Source organism: Mobula birostris, chromosome 14 (genome assembly GCF_030028105.1).
Source record: "Mobula birostris isolate sMobBir1 chromosome 14, sMobBir1.hap1, whole genome shotgun sequence".
Taxonomy (NCBI): domain Eukaryota; kingdom Metazoa; phylum Chordata; class Chondrichthyes; order Myliobatiformes; family Myliobatidae; genus Mobula; species Mobula birostris.
Genome location: NC_092383.1, coordinates 17,943,521 through 17,964,385, shown reverse-complemented (window position 1 = coordinate 17,964,385; position 20,865 = coordinate 17,943,521). Strand labels below are relative to the sequence as shown.

Below are 20,865 nucleotides of genomic sequence, written 5' to 3'. Positions count from 1 at the left end.
TGCTGATGAGATTTACAAGGATGATACGGGAATTGAGGGACTGAGTAATGGAGAAAGATTGAGAAGGTTGGGATTTTACTTACTGGAACATAGAAGAATGAGGGAATGATTGAGGTATATAAAACCAGAAGGGCATATATAGGGTTAATGTGCACACTTTTTTCCAGGGTTAAGGAATCAGGAACTAGAGGGCATAGGTTTAAGGTGAGAGGGAAGTGATTTAATAGGAATCTCGGGGGTAACGTTTCTCCCAACAGAGGGTAGTCTATATGTGGAATAAGCTGCTGGAGGAAGTGTTTGAGGCAGATACATTAACACTTAAAAGGTACTGAGACAGGTACATGGATTGAGGTACATTAAAAAGATACATTTAAAAAGGAACATTTAAGAAGGGATATTTAAAAGGTGCTTAGACAGGTGCATTTAAAAAGGTAAAAGACAGGTACATTTAAAACAGGACATTTAAAAAGATACTGTACATTTAAATAGGTAGTTAGACAGGGACATGGATAAGAAAGGTTCAGAGGCATATGGGTCAAATGTGTCCAATTAGTACTAGCTTAGGTGGGAATTATGAGTGGCATGGACAGCATTATTGGCTCTAACCCAGTCACCTTCAAGGACATCTTCAACAAGCAGTGCCTCAAGAAGGCAGCATCCATCATTAAGGTGCCTCACCGTCCAGGACATGCCCTCTTCTCATTATTACCAACAGGGAGGAAGTACAGAAGCTTGAAGACACACCCTAAATATTTTAGGAACACCTTCTTCCCTGCCGCCACCAGATTTCTGAACGGTGATGAACACTACCTTACTATCTTGCTCTCTTCTTGGACTTACAAAAATTTTTTTTTGTGGTAGCTTTGAGTAGTTCCTTATGCATTGCAATTTTCTGCTGCCACGAACCAACAAATTTCATGACAAATGTCAGTGATTGTAAACCAAATTCTGACCCGTTGCACTGAAGAACCTATTTCCTTGCTGTATGACTCCAAAACATCGAGGGTGGATGATGTGCTGTTGGAATGGACAGAGTGACTAGGGAGCTTCTGTGAGTGATGCCAGGGTTGTAAGAGTGGGCGATGCCGTTGTATATGATGTCTCCCTGTGGAGAGGGAGTAATTCTGTCGAACATGCTATAAGTAATATCAGGAAGGGACTGTATAGTAGCTGGTGTCTGTGCTATTGCAGAGTGTGAATGGTAAAAGTTGTTGTGTATGCAGACTGTAAAGGTCTCAAAGCACATTTGGGCCATCTTCTGGAGGACGTACCTGAGGAGATGCCAATAGTGCACTTGCAATCCATGCCATGGAGAGCATTAACTTGTTCCGGTGACTGGCACTGATAAAGCTGAACGGGTTCAAGATGGCCGAGTGGCGATCCATACTGATCACTACCAGGACGAGAGCGGATGCGTACATGGCGAATAACTTCAGGAAGTTTAGGGCTTTGCAGGCCGCGTTCCCTGCGTACCACTGGACGGTTATATTCCAGATGGCATCCAAAGGCATCACTAAGACAGTCACTATTAGGTCTGCAGCAGCGAGGCTCAGGATCAGAATCCTGATGTGGGATTTCCTCTTTCTCCTCATGATGCTGAGCAGGATGGCCGTGTTGCTGAACATGGATATGGCGAAGAAGCAGAAGGTGACGATCACTCGAACCCTGGCGGCCACCGTGAATGCTGGCACGATCCACACCTCAGGGAGAGCTGGACTTGCGTTGGAGCATCTGAACTCTAAAATATGAGCTCGGTCTGATTGATTAGCGAATGCCATCGGATCCCCCACTGTCTGTGGAACAGAGTATAACAGTATCAGAGAAATGTCATCTTTGATGCTCTGGGAAGTGAGCCATTTGTTAAAGGCACGTAACTGGATTTCTACCAAAGGCTTGTCACGTAGGCCAGATAAATAGGAAATATTAATTAATTTTACAAACAGCTTATGTTACACTGGAAGGTTAACTGTTTCTCTACCCACACACATACTGACCTGCTTTATGTTTCCCACATTTATTTTATTTCAGATTTCCACCTAGTGACATCAGTGATGCTGAGTTCAATTTAGTAATGTGAACGTATGTTAAGAATTCTGGTCTTGTATCTATTGTGTTCTCCTAATGAAAAAGGTTCTAACTAAAAGAAACACAAGAGGTTCTGCAGATGCTGGAAATCCAGAGTAACACATGCAACATGCTGGAGGAACTCAGCAGGTCAGGCAGTATCCATGGAAATGAATAAACAGTCAACATTTCAGGCTGAGACCCTTCATCAGGACTTGATGAGGTCCTGATGAAGGGTCTCCACCCAAAATGTCGACCTCTTATTCCTTTCCATAAATGCTGCTGTAGTGTGGATGAAATCACTGGAGAGGCAGAGTTACTGGTAGATACAAAGCAGCTTCTTTATTTGACACAACAAGGCACAGCAGGCATCATACAGATGGAGACGCTTTCCGTAGAAAGGTCTGCTAGCCCAATGTGGGCTCGATATTTATATGCTAAACACAGAAGGCAATCGCTACTTACAAAGTTATAGAGAATGCATAGACAATGCTTCCTTTTGAAGCTACACACAAAACATCACAGCTTCTGACTTCATCCTTTCCTGCTGACGCCAACATGTCTGGTTTGGTACTCACAGGCCTTAGGAGTGCAAGTGAAATCCACAATACATTTATTTGGTATTTTACGTGCTAACATAGAGGACAATTAATATTATAAAGTATAGATAATACAGTCTTTGAAACTACCTGTAAACTTCACACTTCCCTCCACAGCATTTGGCTAGTATCCCAGTTTTTGCAGCTTTTGGGAAATGCATTGTTGTGAACGCAATCCACAGACTTTGTCAAAGAACAGAAGACTGGTGGGCAGAGTCATTTAAGTGTAAATGATCACCTACCCAAAAACTCGCTCTAACAGTCCCTCCTCTTGGCCCTCCTGGACAAAAAAATTAAATTTGTACCAGGAAAGGCCAACCTAGGAGGATCTGCTCAAATAGGGCAGCAGAAACGCTCTGTCTCGAAATTCCCCTCAATTTTATGTACCTCGATATCTATCCTAGCATTTCCTAATCGCTACCTACCAAATGTTAAGCAGAGACGCTGTTCCAAGTCTTTAGGAATGCGGCTCCTTTCGTATGCCTGTTGGCTCTTTCCCTGCAGGCCGACTGCAGCTTAATCACATTCCTTTGTCTTCAGCCCTTCATCCTCTGGTCGCTGAAACCCTCCTTCAAGGAGCACCCACAGGCTCTCTCATCGATGTACAGGAAGGGGTTGGGGTGGCCTCTTCGTAAATGTCTGCAAGGACCTCTCCCCGGTGGCACCCCCTTCCGAACTGTCTGGACGATGACTGGCCCAACTGCTGAAAAGAGCCCAGCTCCTCAGACGGGGGGTGACTGCTTTCAGATGTCGTGTGCAGTCTGAAATGCCATTGAAGTGGTGGAACTTGCCGTCTCTACTTTAACTCAAAAATCCCTCCCTGTCTATTTCCAGATAAATTTCTATGCTATGCTATAAAATTAATCATCTACCTTCAGCAACCAGCCTCCTTTACAGAGTACCATCATCATCACACTTTAGCAGGCTATTCCAACAAGCTCTCAGTGTCTTCTGCCACGCTGTCGGTGTTTTCAGTCCTTGCGTTTTCTCCGGGTATGTTTTCATCAGCTGTGGTCAGGTCTGGCATGGCCGGCTGGTGTTCCTCTCTTAGTTTCCCTGTAATTACATGGTTACTGGGTACACTTGATCCCCCACTCTGTCTGTAGGATCAACAAGAGGGAGAGTTGTATGCTTTAACCTGAGTCCAGTGTTTCCACAGGCTGCCTCGCCGAGTCTGTACACAGACACACGTATCATTGGTTAAGAGTACCGTCTGTGGTCCAATCCATCTGGGAGCAAACCCTGGCCTTTCTGGCAGCACTGTCACCATAACTTGGTCACCGGGCTGTGGAAGGACTATCCCCTTTCCCTCTGGCTCTTTCTGATCAGCGATTCGTTGCTGTTGTTCCGCTCGGTCCTTTAACACTTTAAGTTGGTTACACAAAGGTCTTTCACATATTGGGTCATTCTATTCCTGTAAGCCCCAGGCTCCCTGCAACCCGTAATTACCCCATAAATGAATTGCATTGCTCGCCCCATCAATAATTTGTAGGGGCTGAGATCCAACGTGCGGTTCGGGGTTGCGCGCAATCTCATCAGGATTCCTGGTGTACATCAACCCATGTTTTTCCTGTCTCGGCTATAGCTTTGGCTAACGCATTCTTGATTGTTCGGTTCATCCTTTCTACCATCCCTGAACTCTGGGGGTGGTAGGGTACGTGGAACCGTTGTCAAATCCCTAGTAGTCAGCACATTTCCTTCATCACTTTCCCCGTGCAATGTGCTCCCTGATCTGAATCCCCCTGAACTGGGGTTCCCCACCTTGGGAGGATTTCCTGAACTAGGATCCATGCAGCTGAGCAGGTGGTGCAGTCCCGTGTTGGGAAAGCCTCTACCCACCGAGTGAAGTGATCTATAATTACAAGACAGTAACTTTTCCCCTTGCTTTTTGGCAGGGGCCCTGCGAAGTCTATCTGGATGTTTTCCCAGGGTCCCCTCGGCCAAGGCTGATTTGCCAGCTGTAGCTTTCTGCCCTTACCAGAGTTATGCTGGGCACAAATGATAAAACGGTGGCAGAATTTCTCAACATCCCCGCCCATCCCTGGCCACCACTAGTCCTGACGGAGGGTTGTGATCATGCTCTGCCTTCCCTCATGCATTGCCCCATGATATAACTTTAGTAGTATCTGTCTAATACAGGGTGGGGCCACTGTGACTCTTTCCTCCCCATGTGTCCAGCACCCATCTGATCCCTCCTTTGCTCCTTTTCTCCTCCATTTTTCCTTCTCTTCTGCCTCTACCTCTTCATATAATTTTACTAAGCTGGCTGCTCTTGTTTCCTCCCGCACACTTGCAATTTCAATTGTAAACACAAAATGCTCTGCAGATGCTGGGATCAAAGCAACACTCACAACACGCTGGAGGAACACAGTCCTGACGAAGGGTTCCGGCCCGAAACATCGACTCATCGTTTCCACGGATGCTGCCCGACCTGCTGAGTTCCTCCAGCGTGTTGTGAGTGTTGCAATTTCAATTGCCTCTTGTTGCCCTGCTGCCTTATTCGCAGTAATGACTGCCCTGGGGGAACTGGGAAAACTTTATGTTCTGGAGTGGCCACAGTCTCTCTGAGTATCCCCAGGTGTTTTTGTTCCTTTGTTATACCCTGAACAGCAGTCAGTGCGTCAGGTTTTATTGGATACTGCTTATGGGGTTTATGCAGGTCCCCATATATTTTAATTGGGTCTTTCTTTACCTGCCCACAATCTTGCTTGTGCATAGCCCACACAGCTGGGAACTGCTGACAAAGTAACCCATAGACACCATCCTGGCTCCAGTCTCTAATGCGCCTATGCTCGCCAGGCTGTGTATTCTGTTGGTTGTGCGTGTTCGCTCCCCCTGACTTGTCCATATTATTTCTCCTTTTCCTGAATCTATAACAGCTCCTGCTTCCCTTAGGATGTCTATTCCAAGGATCGTGCCCTCATTATTTGGACATACCCAGAAATACACTGGAAGCTGCACTCCCCTGATTTCTAGTATTTACGACTCGCTTCTTTCTGCTTTTACCGTTTTTTCTCCTACTCCCGTAATATAAATAGCCTGTCTGGTTGTTGGTAAGGGTAGGTCAGTTATTGATACCAATGCCTCTGTGTCCACTAACATATTGCCTTGCCGGCCCCCTAACAATGCTGTTATGTACATCTGCCGGTCACCAACACTGGCAGTGGGGGCTGCCACCAGCTATTTTCCTGACTTAGAAGCCGTCTTAGCAGAACACTGAGGCTGTCTACAAGAAGGGTCAGAGCTGTCTCTATTTCCTGAGGAGACTGAGGTCCTTTAACATCTGCCGGACGATGCTGAGGATGTTCTATGAGTCTGTGGTGGCCAGTGCTATCATGTTTGCTGTTGTGTGCTGGGGCAGCAGGCTGAGGGTGGCAGACACCAACAGAATCAACAAACTCATTCGTAAGGCCAGTGATGTTGTGGGGATGGAACTGGACCCTCTTATGGTGGTGTCTGAAAAGAGGATGCTGTCCAAGTTGCATGTCATCTTGGACAATGTCTCCTATCCACTACATAATGTACTGGTTGGGCACAGGAGTACATTCAGCCAGAGACTCATTCCACAGAGATGCAACACAGAGCGTCATAGGAAGTGTTTCCCGCCTGTGGCCATCAAACTTTACATCTCCTCCCTTGGAGGGTCAGACACCCTGAGCCAATAGGCTGGTCCTGGACTTACTTCCTGGCATAATTTACATATTATTATTTAACTATTTATGGTTTTATTACTATTTAATTATTTATGGTGCAACTGTAACGAAAACCAATTTCCCCTGGGATCAATAAAGTATGACTATGACTATGTCTTTACTAGTTCTATGATCTGATCAGCAGTCAGATTGGACAGACTGGGTGCTGATGGGGTGAGTGTCTGGGTGTCTGCCGTCTCCTTCATCTGGGTTTCCCCCCTCCCTTTTGGACACTGTCTCCAGCCATGTCCCGATAGGCCACAGCTGTAGCATATCAACTCCTTCACTGCCTTATACCTGGTCCAGCAGTCCTTTGCTTGGTGTCCTGGCTGCCGGCAAGTAAAACAAACTCTCCGGGACATCACAGCAGCTGCATCCACTATACTCACTTTACGATTTCTCTTGCCTTTTCTTTGGACTATCTCACTGGCCCATGAAACTATCGCAGAGTAGTCGGACCCCACCGTTATGCCTAAATCTAAAAATTCCTGGTGGGCTGAGCTCAGGCCTTCCTTTAGCATTTTTAGGAAGACTGGGTCGTCCCTCTCTGGATTATCCAACCCTGAATAATCCTCATATGCTCGGTATTTACGTTCAGCATAATCCGTGGCTGTCTCGTCAGCCCTCTGGGTCACTGCCATTATCGTTCCCCAGCTACTCTTGCCTCCCCCCAGTCGCTGCCTCACTTCCCCTTTAAAAGAGCGTTATCTTTCTTCATTACTGGTGGTCCCGGTAGTTGCCCATGTACCATCCCGCACCCCCTGGGCCATCCTGTCCCACATATTCCTCTGGCACTTGGCTCTCACTAACACATGTATATCTTTAGGGTGCATCTGGTGGATTTCAATCATTTCCACGAGCTTGCGCCAGAATTCTGAATTCCCACAGGCGACTTTAAGTGAGGGCAACTCAGACAAGATGCTTTGTTTCTCCCCGGGGGTGAAGGGCTTATGAATAGTTGTAATCAAGGTCAAGGGCTGGCTCGGATCATCAGGGTTCTCAACCTGATGTTCCTGACCTCAATAGGTGCCATTCTGGTAGAACTATCTGGGTAAAACCTCTTTTTGAGATATCCCCACACTAATTCCCACACTACGCAAAATATAAAAGACAGGTACCAGTTAAACAGTACATAGTTAAAATCGCAGAGTATGTATTCCACAATCTGCCACTTGTGAGTACCTGAACTCATGATGCCTACTGTGTTCCTTGGCATCACACTTGCAAATGCATACACTAAAATGCAGCTCCCCAAATAAGTATACACGCCCCTACTCTGGCGTCCCGAACCGTACTGTCAGTTACCACCTTCGCAACTGGTGGCTTCGTCTCACCAAGTTAACCAAGTTAACATGCAAAGTTTCTTCACTTACATAAACGCACATGCACACACACACACACACACACACACACACACACACACACACACACACACACACACACACACACACACAACTTTTATATTTACCAGTTCAGCTCTCCACGTTCGTGATACCTCGTGTGCCCGTGTACCACCGACCGAACAGATCTAAGTGTGAGTGTTATTTTAGAAAAATACTCACCAACTTAGACTGCTAGGAACTCTGGCCACACGACGGGTCACGAAGTATCCCACTCCTGACACCAAATGTTGTAGCGTGGATGAAATCACCGGAGAGACAGAGTTACTGGTAGATACAAAGCAGCTTCTTTATTCGACACAACAAGGTACAGCAGGCATCATACAGATGGAGACGCTTTCCGTAGAAAGGTCTGCTAGCCCAATGTGGGCTCGATATTTATATGCTAAACACAAAGGCAATGGCTACTTACAAAGTTATAGGCAATGCATAGACAATACTTCCTTTTGAAGCTACATACAAAACATCACACCTTCTGACTTCATCCTTTCCTCCTGACGCCAACATGTCTCAGTTGGTACTCACAGCCTTCGGGAGTGCAAGTGAAATCCACAATACATTTATTTGGTATTTTACGTGCTAACAGAGAGGACAATTAATATGTATAAAGTATAGATAATACTGTCTTCGAAACTACCTGTAAACTTCACACTTCCATCCTGGCTAGTATCCTGATATTCACAGCTTTTAGGAAATGCACTGTTGTGAACTCAATCTGCAGTACTTTGTCAAACAGGAGACCGGTGGCCAGAGTCAGAGTAAATGAATCATCTACGCAAAAACTCACTCTAACAGATGCTTCTGACCTGCTGATTTCCTCCAGCATTTTGTCTATGTTAACTGAAAAAGCAGTTACTCATTAATATTAACATTGTACAAGTGAGTACCTTTTGTTTATGAAAACCTTAAGAGTAAATTATCTCTACAGTAGAATATCATTGCTTAGAATTTTAGAAAATACTTACAATGCACCTTTTTTTGGGCTGAAGCATCAAAAATCACTCCTCCAGTTACTGGCTTTCCATTATAACATTCCCCTGTTTTGTCCAATTAACCATTTTCCTTCCAGATCGCACAAGATTGCTGTTCTTAGTAGCTTTTGTATCACTTGCTATATTTTTCTGATATTCGTTCTGTTTTACTAATATCATGTATTGTTTCTTTTTAATGACTGTCATTCATTGAAGCAAAATAAGTAAAAGGCTAAACCACCAATAAGGACCCTAACTGTAATCTTTAGATGATGAACTGTTGTAATACATTTTCAGCATCAATAATGAATAAAAGCTACATTGTTTGACATTGAACTACTAATAGGTCAGTCTTTTTTCTTAATGCCACTTTTAGTCAGAGTATCTTAGTGAGATGCTGAAAATCTCCCTGTAGACAATGTTATTATGGTATCCTTATTTATCTGCTATTCACCACCTTTTGAGTATTGCTTTTGAAAGGCCAGCGAGAGCTTCGGAATTTTTACATTAACAGTTGAAAAATTAATGTGCTGGAAAACAACAATGAAAATGAGTTCTAGTTCTGTGAGCACCTTGCTTTCTCTCTCTTGCAATTATTTTGTGGATTCGAACTGCAGTTAAAGTACTATTGGTTTTCTTTTTATGCTACTGGAGCTGTGGCTGTAGAATCCGTAATTAAACAACCGGTATAGTAATTCAAAGCTAAAAGCATACAAGATATTTAATTCCTCTTCTGTTGCAAAATGCAGATAATTATCAGTTGGTTTCTGCGCCAATATTCAGTGATCATTTATTCTGATGAAGAATAGAAATGCACAACTGAAAGACAGCATGCTACTAATTCTATATAAAAAGCATCCAACAGCAAATGGGAAATCATTGAAGGTAGTTAACTTGAGTTAAAATAATCATACTTGCAACCCTTTCTTACAGCTTTCACTCCTGCTAGTATCTTCAGCACTTATTAATAACCCACACATGATTAGCTGAGAAAGCTGATATATATATATATATATATATAAATTCAACCACGTTATTAAGGCAAGCATTGCAGCATTTTCTTTCTGATGCATTTTCTTTCCACTGAGAAAAAACAAAGTCAGGTGCCTCTGTTAGATTAGTATGATGTTTAGTTTCAATATTAATTATAGATATTATTAAACTGAATACAATTTAAATGACTATTCAATTAGTGGAAATTGTAATTGAATTATGAGATAATTGATACAGCGAAATGTTAAAGAATTAAATACCAATTAGTTACCACAATAGAATGATCAAAATAGATGCACTTCAATTGTCACGTTATTAGGATATTACAGAGCTAGTTACATTACTGACAATTGTATTGGTGAATAGATTATTTTAAGAGATCATTACAGTGGATAATTAATGCATATTATTGCTCTGTATAAATATCCTATTAACTAATCAAAAGAACAATTAGATCACAATACAAATTGCACAGTTAAATAGAACAGCTTACAATCAGCAGAGCAAGCCTTTTTTTGATAGATTCCAGGAACCTAAACTTTGCACTCTTTTCGCATCCCAAATACGGCTTAATTGTCTTTGGAAACCATGACTCAGAATGCAGGGATGATGTGTAATCCAACCAGCACATAGTGGAGACGAGAGATACTAAGGAAAGTTATTTTTATCAATTCAGGAGAGCAGTCAAAAATTTTTCTGCGCCTGCTGTCTTGGTCTACAGCTCCTCCCACTTCCATGTATTAGTTTTGCCAAGGAGAGATTAACACATGAAAAACCAGGTGATATTTATGGAAGAAAACAGCAGTGTATTTCAGGAGCTGCATTTTTTCTCCTTACTTGAAAGAAAGGTATATGTGTCATAAAAGGAGAGCAGCAAATAAACATTAAACTGGTCCCTGGTATGGCAAGTGCTCTGTATGAGGAGGAGCTGAGTGGACCGGATTTCTGAAGTTTAGAGGAATGAAAAGATTTTTTATCAAAATTTACAAAATTCTTACAGGACTTGACATGCTGGATGCAGAGAAAATGTCTCCTTGAACTGAGGAATTGGGAACTGGGCATCCAATCTTAAAATAAGGGAAAAGCTACTTAGGATTGTGCAAAGAGCATGGTAACTTGCCTCAATGACCACCACCCAGTAGCACTTACATCCACAGTGATGGGCTGTTTTGAGAGGTTGGTGGGGAAACATATCAACTCCTGATTGAGCAGTGACTTGGATCCACTCCAATTTGCGTAACAGTGCAATAGGTCTTCAGCAGATGCCAAATCATTGGGTCTTCACTCAACCCTGGAACATCTGGACCACAAAGATACTCTTTATCAGGATACTCTTTATCAAGTATAGCTCAGCACTCAATACCATTGTCTCCTCAAAACTAATCAATAAGCTTCAAGACCTTGGCTTCGATACCTCCCTTTGCAATTGGATCTTTGATCTCCTCACTTGCAGACCCTGGTCAGTTCAGACTGGTAACAACATCTCCTCCATAATCTCCATCAGCACAGGTCCACCTTGAACACAGCACAGGCTGTGTTCTTAGCCCCCTGCTCTACTTGCTTTACACTTATGACTGTGTGGCTAAGCACAGCAGCAATGCTGTATTCAAGTTTGCTGTTGACACCACTGTTGTGGAGTGTGTCAAAGGTAGTGATGAGTAGGAGGGAGACTGAAAATCTGGCTGAGTGGTCCCACAATAACAAATTCTTACTCAGTGTCAGCAAGACTAAGGAACTGATTATTGACATCAGGAGGAGGAAATCTGAGGTCCGTGAGCCAGTTCTCATTGGAAGATCAGAGGTGGGGAAGGTCAGTAACTTTAAATTCTTCAGTGTTATCATTTTGGTGACCGGACCTGGGCATGTAATTACAATCACAAAGAAAGCACACAGTACCTCTACTTACTTAGGAACTTATGAAGATTCGGCATGACACTTAAAACTTTGATAAACTTCCACAGATGTGAAGTAGAGAGTATATTGACTGGCTACATTATTGCCTTGTATACAAACACCAATGCCTTCGAACAGAAAATCCTACAGAAAGTAGTGGATATTGCCCAATCCTTCATGGGTAAATCCCTCCCCACCATTACCATTCCCCACTGTGAGCGTATCTACAGAGAATGTTGGCGCAGGAAAATGGCATCCATTATCAGTGATCCCCACCACCTAAATTGGGCTCTCTTCTTGCTGCAGCCTTCAGGAAGGAGGTACAGAAGCCTCAGGACTCACACCACCAGGTTCAGGAGCAGTTATCACGCCTCAATCATCAGGCTCTTGAACCAAAGGGTATAACTTCACTCAACTTCACTTGCCCCATCACTGAAATGTTCTCACAACCTATGGACTTACTTTCAAGGACTCTTCATCTTATGTTCTGGGTATTTATTGTTTGTTTTTAAAATTATTATTATTTCTTTTTGTACTTGCGCAGTTTGTTGTCTTTTGCACGCTGTTTGAACACTCCAGTTGGTGCGGTCTTTTATTGTTTCTATTATGGTTATTATTCTATTCTGGATTTATTGAATACAGTATGCCTGCAATAAAATGATTCTAAGAGTTGTATATTGTGACATATATCTACTTTGATATTAAATTTACTTTGAACTTTGAAGAGAGACCTATTCTCTCAGGAAGTGTTGAATCTTTAGTATAATTCACTCCAGTAGGCTTTGGAGACCCAACTATTGAGTTCATTCAAAACAAAGATTGACAGATCTCTGAGTAATAAGGGAATCAAGTGTGGAGAGAGTGGTGGAAAATGGACCTTTATTAGAAGATGATCTGGTCACTTAATTAGAGGAAAGTTACCAATAAGATTGATAGAGAACAGAGAAAATTTGCAAGGATGTTGCTAGGACTTGAAGACCTGGGATATAGGTTGAATAGGTTAGGATTTATTTTCATAAGAATGTACGACCATAAGACACAAGAGAAGAATGATGTTATTCTGCGATTCCATCACGGTTGATTTAGTATCCCTCTCAACCCAATTCTCCTACCTTCTCCCTATAGCCTTTGATGCCCTTACTAATTGAAAAGCTATCAACCTCAGCTTTAAATATACCCAGTGACTTGGCCTCCACAGCCATCTGTGGAAATAAATTCCACAGATTCACTAATCTCTGGCTAAAGAAATTCCTCCTCATCTCTGCTCTAAAGGGATGTCCTTGTATTCTGATGCTGTGCCCCCTCGTCCAAGATTCTATCACTATAGGGAATATCCTCTCCACATCCACTTTACCTCGGCCTTTCAACATTCGATAGGTTTCAGTAAGATTTCCCCTCATTCTTCTAAACACCAGCGAGTACAGGCACAGAGCTATCAAACGCTCCTGATATGTTAACCCTGTCATTCCTAGGAACATTCTCATGAACCTCATCTGGAGCCTCTCCAATGTTAGCACATACTTTCTTAGATAAGAAGCCCAATACTGCACACAGTTCTCCGTGCAGTCTGACCAATGCCTTATAAAACATCAACATTACATCCTTGTTTTTATATTTTAGTGCCTTTGAAATGAAACAGTTTATTTGCCTCCCTTACCAACCTGCAAGTAACCTTTAAGAAAATCAAGTACCTTAAATTCCCTTTGTACTTCAGTTTTCTGATTTTTCTCCCCATTTAGAAACTAGTCTATACCTTTATTCCTTCTACCGAAGTGTATAACTGTACACTTCACTATACGATATTCTGTTTGCCACTTCTTTGCCTCTTCTCCTCTAAATCTTTCTGTAGCCTCCCAGATTCCTCAACACTACCTGCCCTTCCACCTGTCTAATATGTAGCATCCACAATCTTGGCCACAAAACCATCAATTCCATCATCCAGATCATCAACATATAATGCAAAAGGAAGCAGTCCCTACACAGAACCCTGCAGAACACCACTGGTCACCAGCAGCCAATCAGAAATAGCCCCCTTTATTCCCATTCTTTCCCTCCTGCCAATCAGCCAATCCTCTATGCATGCTGGTATCAATTTTATCAAGTGCCTCTAAGCACCCATTTCCCTCGTCTCCACCACATCTGCTCCCAGGATGTGGCTTTCCTTTCCAGGACATGTGAAAGGCCTCAGTAGAGTGGATGTGGAGAGGATGCTTCCTATGGTGGGGGAGTCTAAGACCGGGGGACATAGCCTCAGAATAGAGGGACATCCATTTAGATCTGAGATTAGGAGGAATTTCTTTAACCAGAGGATGGTGAATCTGTGGAATTCATTGCCACAGACTGCTATGGGGGCCAAGCCATTGGGTATACTAAAGGCAGAAGTTGATAGATTATTGATTGGTGAGGGTGTGAAGGGATACGGGGAGAAGGCAGGAGATTGGGGATGGGAGGGAAATCATCAGCAATGATGAAATGCTGGAGCAGACTTGATGGGCCAAATGGCCTAATTCTGCTCGTATATCTTATGGTCTTATGGACATCCGAGATGTCCTCGTTCTTCAAAGATGTGCCCAGGCAGAACAACAGCTCAGGGTGGACTAGATGAGCCAAAGGGCCTGTTTCAGTGCTGTAGTGTGCTATGACCCTATGATCTTGATCAATGTTGGAGTAAGCTCATTAGGTCAGATGTCCAACTACTGCTCCTAATGCTTATAGTCTTGTGTTCTTATGAATTTATTGAAAGCTTTTAAGCATTAGATCCTTTTTCATTGAAAACTCTTTGTAAGGAAAATTATGCCCAAGTATTTTGAAGCAATGTGACTGAAATTGGATTAATTACTTAATTGTTCAGTTGTCTCGAATCCAGACTATTATATGCCAATGCTACCCTTTTCTTTAAAAGTGATACTATATAGAACATAAGACACAGGGCAGCACAGGAACAGGGCCTTTGGCCAATGATGTTGTGTCAAGCTAATTAAACTACCAATTAAATGCCAAATTAAACAAATCCCTTCTGCTACATAATGTCCATATCCCTCAATGACCTGCACATTCATGTGCCTACCTAAGAGTCTTTTAAGTGCCTCTGTTGAGGCTGTCTGATCTTGGCAATTCATTTGCAAGCATTTTGTCACCACGTGAGGAGACGTTGTCAGTGCGTGCGCTGACGTTATGCTCCTCGCATGGTGACGAAACTTCTGCAAGTAAATTGCCAAAATCAGAGAACAACTCAACCAAACCATCAGCCACCCGAACTACACGTCTTCTGCCTTACCACCTCCGGCAGCATATTTCTGACATCCACCACTCTCTGTGTAAATGGAAAAAACTTCCCGCTACATATATCCTTTGAACTTTCTCTCACCTCAAGCGCAAACCCTCTCACATTTTGACCTTGGGGTCGAGACACCAAACGTCCAATCTATTTATGCCCTCATAAACTTGAAAACATTTATCAGCCAGAGAAACAACTCGAGTTTATCCAATCTCTCCTTATACCATATATCCTGTAATCCTGGCAGCATCCTGGTAAATTCCTTCTTCACTTATGTGTATGTATCAAAATCAGTCAGACTGAATGTCACCCGCATATGTCATGAATCTTGTTAACTTAGCAGTACAATGCAATACATGATAAATATTGAAAAATTAATTACAGTAAGTATATATGTATATTAAATAGTTAAATTAAGAATAGTGGTGCAAAAAGAGAAATAATAAAAAAGTGAGGTAGTATTTATGGGTTTAATATCGATTTAGAAATCAGGTGACAGAAATCGTATGCTTACATTTGCAACTTTTCTGCTCGTTTAGCTGATGACGGCGAACAGCTACCCTCAGTGTGGTTGACAGCACAGCACCACTGATAGGTTCCTTCATCCTATTGGTTAATGGATGGGTGGGAGTGGAGTCTGAAGGGGAACCAATCCTTTTGCACCCTGTAAATGTAGCAAAATCCCCAGTGGCCCACTGTAAGGATTCTGAAACTTTGATAGTTTAATATGAAATACTTAACTTGCCCTTGACGAGGCTGCTGGGTCCCGATGTTCTTGGAGATGTTATTGAAATTCTGAGATTTATGGACAGCACTGCAGTTCATATTAGCCTCTTTTAGTTCTATGTTCTTTCGTGTTCTCGCCCACTCTTTCCTGTAGCTGATTGGTGGGCTTATTGGGTGATCTGTTTGTGTTTGTGTGAGGGAGGGGTTGGAGGTGTTTGTGGTTTGTGAGTTTTTGTCTCTTTTTCTTTTCATGTGGTGGAGGGGATTGATGTACTTGTTTCAACTACTATGATTTTCTGTATTCTGTGGCTATCTGGAGAAGACAATTTTCAGAGTTGTATTCTGCATACATACCTTGAGATAAAATGAACATTTGAACCTTTGAAATCTGAAAAAGAAACAACTTGTTCCTCTGGGTCCCACAGTTTTCTTTCTATATTTTACTTAGTACAGGAACAATCCATAGGTTTATGACGTCTAGTTTTCCAAATTACTCAGTGCTACCTGCAGTTTATTGATGGGCATCCATATGTATCTATTAACACAGTGGTCAATAGGTGACCAGACATTTAGCTGATAGGGAATGGTGATTCTTGACCTGGTGACAGAACACGGGTGAACACCTGTTAATATTGGACACTAGAATGGAGTCTATGACTGCTATTTAGATCAAGGGTATTATACAGGTTTTAGTGGAAGAGTTTTGTTACTGGACTTACCCGTGATAGGAAATTTTGCTTGTCTTAGTCAGATTTTCTACCATAAGATACAGATGTTTGAGCAACGAGATACCTTTTCCATTAGTGTAAAAGAGATCTAGAATCGTAATAATTTGCACTGGAATAGTAATAATTTGCACTGGAATAGTGTAAATGGGTGCTGGATGGCTGGTACAGACTTGGTGGGCTGAAAGGCCTGTTTTGTTTGACACTGACTCTGAAATAAACTTAGGCATGTTTTCTCATGGGAGCCAAGCAGGCCTTGGTTGGTCCGCCACCCAACCACCACACAAAGTCTGCAGGTATTTGCAGAAAGCATAGAATGTCAATGTTTTGGGCTGAGATCCTTCTTCAGGAGTGAATGTCAAACTCCTCTTCAGCAGAAATCACCAGATGCACCAATAGAAGCAACTGCATCATCATCCATTAAGTGCTTTTAATGGACAATGGAAAATAAGTAACAGCACTGATCACTGAGGTACCTACACTCAGTGGCCACTTTATTAGGTACAGGAGTGGAACCTGGTGCGGTCTTCTGCTGCTGTAGCCCATCCGTTCCGTGGTTTGATGTGTTGTTCATTCTGAGATGCACTTCTACACACCACTCTTGTTACGCGTGATTGGTTGTGTGACTGTCACCTTCCTGTCAGCTTGAACCAGTCTGGCCATTCTCCTCTGACCTCTCTCATTAACCAGGCATTTTTGCCCACAGAACGGCCGCTCACTGGATGTTTTTTCTTTAGTTTTTCGCACAATTCTCTGTAATCTCTAGAGGCGTTAAACATCCCAGGAAATCAGCAGTTTCTGAAACACTGTCTGGCATCAACAATCATTCCATGGTCTAGGAGTTCCCAGCCCAGTGTCCACGGTCCCCTTGCTTAATGGTATTTGTCCATGGCATAAAACAACTTGGGAACCCCTGCCACAGTCAGAAAATCAGATCACATTTCTTCCTTGTTCTGATGTTGGGTCTGAGTAACAACTGAATCTCCTGACCATGTCTTCATGCTTTTATACGTTGAGTTGCTGCTACATGATTGGCTGATTAGATAATTGTATTAATAAGCAAGCAGGTGTACAGGTATACCTAATAAAGTGGCCACTAAGTGTACATCCAAGCATTAGTTATATAAACATTGGGATGATAAACAACTTCCTATTTCCAAAGTCCTAAAATATACCTGGCATTAACCTGAGTTTGTAGTCACAATCTTTGTTGACTAAGTCTGGAAGTACATAGCCACGTACATACAGCAAATTGTGGAAGTTTATGATAATTAAGCTGAACACAGAAAGAGGCGAAGTTGCTGGAATTGGTCACAAGGTCCCCATGTTGAAGAAGGGTAAAGAAATCAATCCAGCTCATCACTCTTTGTTGTTTTTTAATGAGTCCTGCTAGAACACACTCTGCATTCATTGCGTGAGTGCAGGATAAAGTTTCACCCGTGTGCTCTGTAATATCAAAGAGCCTGCTGACACTTCACTGATTAGGCTCAGAAATAAAGGTTGTTCAATTAGGGTGACCTATCAGACAGCTGCCAGATGCCCTGAGAATGTATATCAGTATATGTCAAGAGCACAGGAAGAACCCAAGAAAGCACAACTTGTCAAGCGTACAAAAATCACAGTGTTGTAGCGCTGAGGAATGTGGTTTACAAAATGCAAGTATTGTCAATTGTGTTTCATTGTCACTATATAGCAGAATGCCTAACTTTTGCACTTTTCTGGGCGGCTAAGGAGAGCAATATTGGTCGGGAGCTGACATGGATTTGATGGGCCGAGTGGCTTCTGAGTGTATTGAAATAACTCAGTGGGAAAATACTCAGCTTAGGTAAAAAAAGAGATGCAATTTCCAAATAATGGCTGCAAATGTACGGAGTTATCAGCGCTATCAACAATTTATTAAAAAAATTACAGCAATTGCAAAAATTACAGCTTTTGAGAAAATATTCCTGATCCGAACCAAGAATGAAGAGTTTAAGCTTGCCTTAGGGGCTGGGTATTACAGATGTCCCTATAACTTTTCCCGGTTTCAAGGCGATTCTGCTTTGCACTTCTTCTCTGAGCCACCAGCCGGCGACTGAAGCAATCAAAATTTAGTTATTTATAGCAATTTCCTGCAATCTTCAAAGTCATGGGATTCTAACCACATCTTCAAGTGACTTCAGTTTTATTGCTATGTTTTCAACAACACATCATTAGAATTGCTTTTAAGCATAATTTAAAATTGCCCTCTATTCATGATCATTTTAGAAATGAAACCTTGCTGTCTAATGGCTTTATCTCCTATTTATACAAGACAGATACTGGCACTTTGTTTTTAAATGCTTTCTCAGCTATTTAATCATAGCATCACCACAGCACAGAGAGGGAGCTATTTGGCCCATCGTGTACTGGCTGTTGTAGAGCAAGCTATTCTCTCTACTTTTTATCCAAATTATTCACCTTTGCATCAGAAATTGGACCAGGAGCAGCCACCCCCTCCCTCACCTGTGTTTGTTTTGTCATTCAGTTAGATCAGGGGTTCCCAACCTGGGGTATGTGGACCCCTCAGTTAATGATAGGGGCCCATGGCACTAAAAAGAAGGTTGGGAACTCCTGAGTTAGATTTATTTGTTATATGTATTATTTTTTAAATTTATTGAGATACAGCACGGAATAGGCCCTTCTGGCTCTTCGAGCCACAGTGCCCAACAATCCCCCAATTTAATCCCAGCCTAATCACAGAACAATTTACATTGACCCATGAACCTACCAACTGGTCTGCTCTTGGACTGTGGGAGGAAAGCAGAGCAGGGAGAACGTGCAAAATCTTTACGGGTAGCAGCTGGAACTGAACCCTGGTAGCCTGTACTGTAAAATGTTAAGCTAACCGCTACACTACAGGGCCACCCAGAGACCATGGCTGATCTTTAACCTCAGTATCACTTTTCCCCATATCCTAAGGCTCCCTTATTTCTCCGATGTATACACAGTAACTCGGCCTCCATCACAGTCGAGGGTGGAAAAATTCTCTCAGGGTAAAACAGTTGCTTCTGATCGCTAAGCTGAATGGCTGATCCTTTATTGAAGATTAATTGAGCAGCTAAAATCTGCATGAGCTATAAATCAGCAGTAGACACTAAGATGCAATTTTTACGACTGCCCTGTTGGTTCTAGACACCCTAGATTTAGGAAACATCAGCCCTATCAAGCTCCATAAGTATTGTATATGCTTCAAAGAGATTATCTTTCATACTTCTCAACATAAGGAACTACCAACCAGATTCTGTTTATTTTCTCCACACACATCAAGCCATCCATCCAGGAACAATCTGGTGAAGCTTCACTCTGCTTTAAATATTTATCCAATTTAAAATAAAAGAAGATTATAATTAAACCGCATTGACATTCTTTTGAGAAACCTATCCCAGGTCGTACCTACTCCTGCCACCTGTGAATATTTTTCCTATCACCTTTAATCATGGTGGAATCTCGCAGTTATAGAGTCAAATGGCATGGAATAGGCCCTTCAGCCCATCAGTCTGTGCTGGACATTGAATATTTATCTTTTATTAATCCCATTCTTGAGTAGTTTCTCCTCGAGCTTCGTTTCCATGAAGATTCATCTTTTTCTGCATTTCCACATTTCCTTACAAGATAGGAGGATATTTTGACCCATTCAGTCTATGCAGAGCAATTCCACTCCCCCCCAACCTCTACCAATCAGCTACCACAACAGAGACAATTTTCAGGTATCAAGTAACCTACCAACCTACACAGGCACAGAGAGAACATAGCAACCCCACACAGTCAGCATCAGGATTAAACCCAAATGAATCTCCTCGGTACCCTCCCCAGTGTAATCACATATTTTCCACAATGTGGTGACCAAAAATGCATGCACTACATCAGCTAACTAATGTTTAATATACCTGGAATGCAGACTTCCTGTTCTTATATTCTATGCCTTGGATAATAAGTTCATTTGTCTGAAATCAGCCTTGATGAAATGGTGGAGTAGACTCAATGGGCCAAATGGCCTAATTCTGCTCCTATAAATTATGGTCTTATGGTTTTCTTCACCATTTATCTACCTCTGTTGAGGGATTCAAGTCCATCAAGTCTCTTTGACCCTCTGTAGGCTCTAGGATTGATTGCATTACATTCTATAATTTTTCTCATCTCAAAATGATTCACCTTCTATTTTTCAGGATTAAATTCCGACCACCGGAGGTCTGCCCATCTTACCAACTCACCCTCCTCATGATCAACATTATCAGATTCTTGTGTACCTTGGAAATGCTCTAATCAATGGTTCAAAGGTTCATTTATTATTAAAATATACAACTCTGAAATTCTTCTTCTCCAGATAACCACGAAACCAAGAAAGAAAAGAATGGGAGCACAATCATCAACACCCAAACCCCCTCCCTGCTCAAAAAAAAGAACAAAAATGCAACAGGCACATCGAGCCCTAAATTCCTACCCCCCCACCCCACCCCACAACACTGCTCACACAAAAAATGAGAAAGGTTGGGCAAAAATAAAC

The 20,865-nt window shown here is 42.4% G+C and overlaps 1 protein-coding gene across 1 annotated transcript in view; it reads right to left on the bottom strand.

The window, feature by feature from the left end:
- Window positions 1-5,511, bottom strand: part of LOC140209606 (gonadotropin-releasing hormone receptor-like) — a 29,817-nt gene extending 24,306 nt beyond the window's left edge. Inside the window, exons 1-2 of the mRNA XM_072277876.1 lie at window positions 5,356-5,511; window positions 1,272-1,793 (exon numbers count right to left, since the gene is read on the bottom strand). Coding sequence (XP_072133977.1) covers window positions 1,272-1,793; window positions 5,356-5,511 — 678 coding nt within the window. The remainder of the gene's footprint in view (window positions 1-1,271; window positions 1,794-5,355) is intronic.
- Between the last annotated feature and the right edge of the window lie 15,354 nt (window positions 5,512-20,865).